General features: G+C 51.7%; 1 protein-coding gene across 1 annotated transcript; it reads left to right on the top strand.

Annotated features, from left to right (window-relative positions):
- Window positions 1-1059: 1059 nt before the first annotated feature.
- Window positions 1060-8072, top strand: DNALI1 (dynein axonemal light intermediate chain 1). Its single transcript, XM_019957813.2, has 6 exons — window positions 1060-1211; window positions 1729-1874; window positions 4093-4262; window positions 5374-5552; window positions 5890-6054; window positions 7957-8072. Exons 1-6 carry the CDS (start codon window positions 1131-1133, stop codon window positions 7990-7992), a joined length of 777 nt encoding a protein of 258 aa, XP_019813372.1. The 5' UTR covers window positions 1060-1130; the 3' UTR covers window positions 7993-8072.
- The last annotated feature ends 895 nt before the right edge of the window (window positions 8073-8967 follow it).

Genomic DNA, 8967 nt, shown 5'->3' with positions numbered 1-8967 from the left:
TTGCCTCCGGGACTTCCGCTTCCGGCTGCGCGCTCTCCCAGAAGCCCTTGCAGCGGAGATAACGTGACAAGATTCCGAAGTGGGCGGGGCCTTAGTGACCCGACTCGAGAGGCGGGAGATTCAAGTTTCAAAAGCAAACTTAGGGAAAAGCTCCTATCAAGGATGGCTTCCCTGGTGGCTCAGACGGTAAAGAATCCACCTGCAATGCGGAAGGCCTGGGTTGGGAAGATCCTCTGGAGAAGGGATCGGCTACCCACTCCAGTATTCTGGATACTCCAGTTAGTATCCTGGAGAATTCCATGGACAGAGGAGCCTGGCCCGGATACACGACTCAGCAACTTTCACTTCACTCACTTTCAAGGATGTTTAACTAGTAATTACTAAACAGAGACAACCTGCACTCCCAACGGTAGGAAAGATGTTCTGTCGCCATTCGCAATGCTATTTATAAGAAAAGTGAAAGTGTCCGACATGGCAGGAAGATTCTTTACCGCCACCAGGGAAGCCCATTTGAATTACAGTTTGCTATTTACAAACTATATGACAAATGGAAAAAAAACCTGACTTGTTAAACAAAATTGTACACGGATTGTGATTACATTTACGTTTGGAGACACCAAGGAAAAAGGAAGAAAATGCAATCACAGATGGCAGCCCGTGGGCAAATCATTAGCATTTCCCCTCTGTTCCTCCACTATCTGATACGTTGTCATTTCTCCATTTAATTAAAAACAAATACCTTTTAAAACGTGGGAACTTCAGATGCCTTCCACTGAGAATCTTTCCCAACCCTTCGCTAAGGAGTCAGAAGACTCCCCATTTTGCAGATGACAAAATGGAGGGTCAACGAAGATGGCAAGCATCTAATTCAAATTGCGAGCTAGACGCAGCACAGGGATTCAGAACTGATGTTTTTCTCCCTGCTTCCAAGAGTACCGAGGCGACCTGTTGAGCGGTGGTCTGATAAGCACTGGAAAACTTCCTGCGAAGGCTGAGTTTGAACTCGCGCGCTGCTGGCCTCACCCCGAAGCCCCGCCCAGGCCATGAGGGCGGAGCGGAGGTTTCCATGGCGACGGCAAACAAGGCCCTGACTGGAGGGCGTCTGCTGGGTTGCCTCTCCCGCCGCCACCATGATTCCCCCAGCGGACTCTCTGCTTAAGTATGACACCCCGGTGTTGGTGAGCCGGAACACTGAGAAACGGAGCCCCAAAGTAAGGACGAGTCTCAGAGGGTGGGGGAGCACGAAGCTCCGCTGGGGTAAGACAGGGGCTGCCCTGAAGGTCGGGAGTCCCCAAGGGCAGAGGCTGAAGTCACTGGGAGTAAAGGACTGGGACCTGAGGAGAGAGAGAGAAGACCAAATGCTGGGTGATCCCAAAGAGCAGATTAGTATGGGGAAGAAAGTCACAGGGCGATGTGACAAGTCTTTTTAGGGTCCCAGGGTCCCAGAATAGATCTGATAGTGATGCCCCATCACTAGAGTAGAGGCCTGAGCAGCTGGGCCAGAAACATCTGTTCAAGGAGATGCAAGCATTGGGTTGGGTGGAACCAGAGATGCTACATGGCCTCCTTCAGTTCTGAAACATAACTTCTGCTGAGGGGACAGATGGGGAAAAGTGAGTTGGGGATAGGGGAGGGATGTGCGGGAAACCTGGAGCAATCCAGGGGCCCAGGGAGTGTGGAGCTGAGTGTCTGAGTCGCCTCCTGCCCCAACTTGTCCCTCCCTCTCAGGCTCGGCCGCTGAAAGTCAGCCCCCAGCAGCCTGGACCCTCAGGTCCCGTCCCACAGCCACCCAAGACCAAGCTCCCCTCAACTTCCTGTGTCCCAGATCCTACAAAGCAAGCAGAAGAAATCTTGAATGCCATCCTGCCCCCAAGGTAAACAAGCAGTGGCTAGGAGGAGGCCCAGGCTTTTGCTTCCCGGAACTTGGGAATGTGAGAGGAGGCACCCTGACTCTGTTTCTGACTGAGATTTCTTCCCAGCATCCCAGAGTTTCTCTAGAACTTGCAGAGGCTAGATCCTGGGAGGGTCCAGGGAGACCTGTTCTCTATTCGCCATCATTTCCTGAGTGCTCTCTCACCCAGGCTCCTTCGTGGCTTTAAATATCTGTATACTAATGGTTGCCATGGGTCTTTTTGCACCCCTGTCCTCTCCCCTAAACTCCAAAGGTATATATTCTACTACTTACTCATTACCTTCATGAAGATGTCCAAGAAACATCTCAAACTCAACATGTTCAAATTAAATCACAATGTCTTTCTTCCCCTAACCAGCTCATTCTCAGTCTTCTTTCCACTAGGGTCTCAGGCCACTTTTCATTCCCTTTGATCTCTCCCATCACATGTCTGGGAATGCTCACATTCTCTTGTCTCCATTGTTCTTGTTTTCAGTCACTAAGTCGTATCTGATTCTTTGTAACCTCATGGACTGTAGCACACCAGGCTCCTCTGTCCTCCACTGTCTCCCAGAGTTTGCTCAGATTCATGTCCATTGAGTCAGTGATGCCATCTAACCATCTTATCTTCTGCCACCCCTTTCTCCTTTTGCCTCAGCCTTCAAATTACTTTCCAAATCTCACCGCTTTTCACTCTGCTCCCACTGTCTTATTCCTAGTGACTGTCACCGCACTACTGTGATGGCCTCCCAGCTGAAAACTCTGCTTCCGCTCTCTGCTCCTACAATCTATTCCCCACACAACCCCCAAATCAAAGTCAGATTGTGCGAGTCTTCTTACAGAAACTCTAATGGCATCCCATCTCGCTCAGACTAAAATTCAAAGTCCTTACAACAACCCAGAAGACGTGGCAGGACCTGGCCCCTGAGGTATCCGGGATCTTCTCTCTGGTTATTCTCTTCCTAGTTCACGGGGCTAATGCCACGAGGGCCTCTGCTTGCTGTATCTGAAGCACATCAGTGACTTTGCCACCATAGGACCTTCTCACCACCAGGGATCCTCTTCCCCTGATATCCTCCCGATTCCCTTGTTCCTTCACTCAGTTCAGTTCAATCACTCAGTCATGTCTGACTCTTTGCAACCCCATGAGCTGCAGCACGCCAGACCTCCCTGTCCATCACCAACTCCCGGAGCCCACCCAAACTCATGTCCATCGAGTCGGTGATGCCATCCAGACATCTCATCCTCTGTCGTCCCCTTCTCCTCCTGCCCCCAATCCCTCCCAGCATCAGCGTCTTTTCCAGTGAGTCAACTCTTCTTGTGAGGTGGCCAAAGTATTGGAGTTTCAGCTTCAACATCAGACCTTCCAGTGAACACCCAGGACTCATCTCCTTTAGGATGGACTGGTTGGATTTCCCTGCAGTCCAAGGGACTCTTAAGAATCTTCTCCAACACCACAGTCAAATCTTGCTCAAATGTCCTCTCCTCAAGGAAACTTCTGCAGACTCCTTTAGAAAAGGAGAGCTCCCTTCTTCTTACCCTGATGCTTTCTTCCACAGCCACATTGATCACTAACATCCTTTTCAACTATTTTTATGTAATAAGGTGATAGAAGTTTTGAGGGTGATTTTCACTTGCTTCCCTCTCAACAACGCATGGAATCCTCTCCGTCAAGGTGGCTCTGCCCTCAGACTGCCCCTTGTGATTCCAGAACCTCGTTGTGTCTCTGAAACAAGGTTCACTATGGGCATCCATATAGGTACACTCCCCCGCCGCCAATACATATCTTCACCTCTTTCTGTTGACACAAGGCTTATGGTCTCCTGTGTCTCCTACCCTCCAAGTCAGTGGGTATTGCCGCTGGGCCTCCCATTCAGATCAAGCAACATCCACCATAAATCTGTGCTCAGCATGTTAGGAGTGGGTGATCTGGAATGTGGGTGATGACTTCACAGAGGATCGTGGGAGAATGAAGACTGCCCAGCCCCAAGGTAGGGGCCCTATGGAGGTGGCACCGTGGGTGTGGCTTTGCAGCCACACACTCTTCAAGGAAGAGAGAGATGGGGGATTCTGGTGGGTCGGGGACAGAGCTGCTCCTCCCTCCTCTCAGGCAGAGAGTGCCAAGGGCCACCTCTGCTCAGGTTCTGAGGACCTTGTGTGGTGGATGGGGCTGGCTCAGCCTGGCTGTGTCCGTCCCACAGGGAGTGGGTGGAGGACACGCAGCTATGGATCCAGCAGGTGTCCAGCACGCCCAGCACCAGGATGGACGTGGTGCACCTCCAGGAGCAGCTGGACCTGAAGCTGCAGCAGCGGCAGGCCCGGGAGACCGGCATCTGCCCAGTGCGCCGGGAGCTGTACTCACAGTGTTTCGGTGAGTGGTCAGAGAGGGAGGCTACTGCCTCCTCTACTGCCTCCTTCCCCTTCCCTTCAGTAGAACCCAGGCCCTGAGTCCCCCTGAGCTGAGCCCATCCCATCCTGGAACGCCTGTCTCCCCCCACCTACCCCACCCAGGAACTGCTAACTGTGTCTTCCCCTCCGCCCGTCTCTCCTACCAGTCCCCACCTTGTCAGTCACCGTGTTCCTGATGACTTGGTTCCTCACCCCTCAGCAGCTGCTTAGAGTAAGATGAGAACTTCCCACCTCCATGGGACCCCTTCCATTTGGTTTTTTTCAAAGGTTTCTATAATAAATATAGATTAATTTTTCAATCTGAAAAACTTCATGTTCTATATTTATATCCATCTATCAACATCAGGCCTTGGTCCAGAAAAGTATTTCAGGGTGATTTGTTGTGACTCAACAGACACAGGGCCTTTTTGTTTTTATAGCCCATACCTGTGGCATGTGGGATCTTAGTTCCCCAACCAAGGATCGAACCCAGGCTCTCTGCATTGGGAGCATGGAGTCTTAACCACTGGACCACCAGGGAAGTCCCCAGACCCAGGGATTTGAGATCTCCCTCCTTGGATGCTGGTGTCAGATGACTGGCCCTCAGTCCAGTCTCACTGGCCCACGTGAGTGGGCCCACTGGCTGCTGCCCAGGGGCTGGCAGGTTCCCTTCAGTTTGAGGGTGATTCTGGCTTGTGCTCCCTGTCAGCATTTATGGAGGAGATGTTTCCAGCCCCAAACCAGTCCAGCCAAGGGGGCACAGAGGATTTCCCAGCTGCTTTAAAACAGCCACCATCTTTATATTGAAAAAGTCAGATTGCTTTGAATAGCACCCAGTTTCTGCCTAACAGTGGACCAGAAGGGCCCCCAGGCTGTAGACACACCAAGCTCTTGTCTCCATTTGCCCTGGCTAAGCCAGGCTTGCTGATGGCCTGTACTCCCAAGTGCCGAGTTCAGAGAAGTCCTGACAGGGCCCCTGAGACCTGCCTGCCTTCAAGTGAGGAGGACACACCCTACTGCCCTTCCTGGTAGGAAAGCGGTTTCCCTCCCGCCTGCTTTCTCTGACCTCGACCTCGCTGTGTGCACCTTGGCAGATGAGCTGATCCGCGAGGTCACCATCAACTGTGCAGAGCGGGGGCTGCTGCTGCTGCGGGTGCGGGACGAGATCCGCATGACCATCGCCGCCTACCAGACCCTGTATGAGAGCAGCGTGGCGTTCGGCATGAGGAAGGCACTGCAGGCCGAGCAGGGGAAGTCAGACATGGAGAGGAAAGTGAGTGGGTTCACCAGGAGCCTCCAAGCCTCTGCGAGTCTTCTGTCCACCTCAGGGCCACAGCCTGTCACGCCAGCACCCAACTGTGGCCTTCGAGGGTGCTCTCCCATCACCTCAGCGAGGACTGTTTAGTTCAGTGTCATGGCCGGTCCTGGGGTGACGGAACTGTCTCTCCTTGGACAAGCCCTGCCAGTCACTGGCCTCCCACTGGGTGGCAGTACATACCCTGGCAATGCCTTGGGTCGGGCAGCTGAGTCCCAAGTCCCCTCCACCCAGGGACTCACACCGCCCCATCCGCTTGGCGACGTCGCAGGATGACTGGGGTTTCTGTCCGCAGATTGCAGAGTTAGAAACGGAAAAGCGAGATCTGGAGAGGCAAGTGAACGAGCAGAAGGCAAAATGTGAGGCCGTTGAGAAGCGGGAGAGCGAGAGGAGACAGGTGGAGGAGAAGAAGCACAACGAGGAGATACAGTTCCTGAAGCGGACGAATCAGCAGCTCAAGGTAATCGCTGCGCCGGCCCAGGTGGGCACCCCCAGCCCCAGCCCCAGCCCCAGGCCCTGCCAGCCAAGCAGAGCAGCCCAAGCATTTTGTCCTACACTGACTTTCAGTACTGCTAAGGAGTCAAGGAAGCTGACTCTTTCGGGGAGAGGTGAGGGATCAGATTCTCTGTCCTGGTTTTGGAGACAGGTTCTGTTCTCAACTCTGAACCCCCATGACTCCTCAGCCTGGCTCTCCAGTGGATTTTTGTTTCCCTTTGGGTAAAAGTTGCCTATCTTCTGGGAGAGGTTGGTGCGTCAAAGGTGGGACTTCTGTTCTGTGGCAGCTGGCATTTCGGAGCCTCCTCAGAGGGGTCCAGGTCTCTCCAGTGGGCTTTCGGGGTGTGCTTTCCTATTGCAGTTGCCTAGAAAGAGGCACTGCATTTGTGGGGGCGGGGGGTAAGGGAAGGCCCTTTAAGAGGGAAGAACCAATTCAAATGAGGAAACTTCTTCTGGTGCATGATCAGAGGAACTCAGCTGTAGGTGTTTTTCATCAAAGCCCTTTTGCTGACAGTATACTTTAGTCCGACTGAGCTGAAGGGAGGGAGGGGGACTTAGTAAAAAGGGCTGGGCAGGGGGCCAGGCCTCTCAAACTCCAGGCCGTCTGTCTGGTCCAGAGGTTCTCAGAAGTTGGGCTCCAGACAGCATCATCCTCATCACCACAGCTTTTAGAAATACAAATCGCTGGGCCCGGTCCAGAGCTGCCCAATCAGAAACTTTGGGGTTGGGGGCCAGCAAGCCAGTCTAACCGGGTCTCCAGGCGATTCTGATCCTCGCTCAAGTTTGAGAACCACTGCTCTAGACATACGGCCTATTGGTGTACAGTGTCCGTCTCCCATGGCCCTGGCTCGGAGGGGCCCCTGGATGTATCTCCCTCTCCTCCCTAGTTTCACAGAAGCTTACATTCTTATGATTGGCAGGCTTGTGGGTGCTACAAGCCAAGAAGGCCAAGCCTTTGAGATAAAGAAGGGCTTGTGTTAATTGCTAGTGGAGGATGACAGATTTTCTCCTTGGCAAGTTGAACAAAACAAACTTTCGCAGCCAGATGTGAATCTGTTTACTTAGCAGTCTCTGGGGCTGCCTCCCTTATCTGCCATATTCTTTCATCATAAGCCCAAGTTCCCCAGTGCCTCCTATGGTATTGGCGGCAAGAGCAAAGCAGCATACCTTGGCATCTTTCTAACATTTACAAGCAACCTTGTTATCCCTCGGGCGAAGGACTCTTTAGAAGTGAGTTATTTTTATTGGCTCAAAGCTGCACTCCAAATAAAGCATTGTTTGCAGTCCCCAGGACAGACCTACTTAAAGGTCTGTCCACACACCATGATAGTGAATTATTTTACCGGCTGCCACAGGAGCAGAGTAAGTAACTCCCAAGTGTCTGACGCTTTACATACAAGATGGACAGCTCCCTACTCACCAGTAGCAATTTTCTCTAATTGGGTGTCAAGTTGTCTCAGTGGCTGAAAATTTGCTGTTTCCCAAACCTCTTGTCCCAGCACAGAGCTCCCAGGCTCCCAAATGAGAGAGCCAAATGTTTAACTTAGCAGAAGTATTCAGGCCTGAAATGTGAGCCGTGAAAAAACCACTATTTCAACAACTTTTATTCAATTTCCTTTTCAATGCCTTATACACTGAGCAGCTATTGTATGGAAAGCAGGCCAGCTCTGATTTCTCCTAATGCAGCAAGACTGAATGCCAAGCCAGAAACCAGCTAATCTAGAAAACATGGAGTTGGGAATGAAGGGAAAAAATCATTGGAGTGGCAGCATCTGGATCATTCTTCCAGGAGACTTTTGTCACCTCTCAGCTGTTTGTGTTAGGCTGCATGTTTCAAATATTAATGGAGTTTGTTTCTGGTTTTCAGGCCCAACTGGAAGGCATTATTGCGCCAAAGAAGTGATAATTTCCACGTGGGTCTCGGCAAGCACTAACGACCCCATCATAAGCCCTTTGTAATAAAAAGCTAGTTTCCTGAGTGAAGGAAGCCACACCCCCGCCCCTTAGCACCACCTACTTATCTGTCAGAAGTCACACCACTGCCCCCGTGTTGTGCAGCACCTCAGGTCTGACAGCCAGGCTCCAGGCTGGACAATGAAGGCAGTACAGCCCAGGTGGCCTCTGCACGTGGCCAACCTTGGCACTTGCCTACTCCGACAGTGAGACTTAGAACTCAGCCCTCTTGGCCGTACCCGTCTCAGGTGGAGCGGCGGCTTTCTCGTCGTCTCTCCACTCCATCACTGATTTCCGGTCACAGGAAGCTGCTTCTCTGTTTCTGGTCCACAGCTCACCTTGTCCCTTAACCTTGTCCTTATTTGAAGTCTTTTCATCGTCCATACTCCAGTGAAGTTCTAACACCTCATTTTGGAGTTTTCCGTTGATACCGTTTCATCTTATCCCTGCTCACCAAGTCACTGGGCCCTTTCCTCCCTGCCACTGCGTACTGCTGGGTAAGAGGCAATGGCAGGGAGTCACACCCACAAGTTTCAAAAAAGTGAGTGTCTGCTGGAAAGAAATACAGGTCGAGGTGTCCACTGTGAGCTGCGTGGACCTTGCTCCTCCCCCACTGATTGGATCTTTTCACCTTACTCTGCAGAAAATCAAACTTCAGCCCTACAACTCTGACTAGCCCACACCTCACATGCAGTTCTCATTATTATTAGTGACCAGGCCATGGCGAGGAGACAACTGCATTTTACTCTTCCTCATAAGCTAGACTCAAAGTTTGGAGGCTCAGAACTCTTGTTTTACAGACCCCGAAGACTAAATTAGCAACATAAATCTGATTCAGGGTAGACTAGCAAAATGACTAAGTTCCATCATTCAAACTTCCCAAGTAGCATAACTAAGAAGGCACTAACATCTCCCCTCGCTGGAA

This window comes from Bos indicus, chromosome 3 (assembly GCF_029378745.1).
Source record: "Bos indicus isolate NIAB-ARS_2022 breed Sahiwal x Tharparkar chromosome 3, NIAB-ARS_B.indTharparkar_mat_pri_1.0, whole genome shotgun sequence".
NCBI lineage: Eukaryota > Metazoa > Chordata > Mammalia > Artiodactyla > Bovidae > Bos > Bos indicus.
This window is presented reverse-complemented; position numbering and strand designations above follow the sequence as displayed.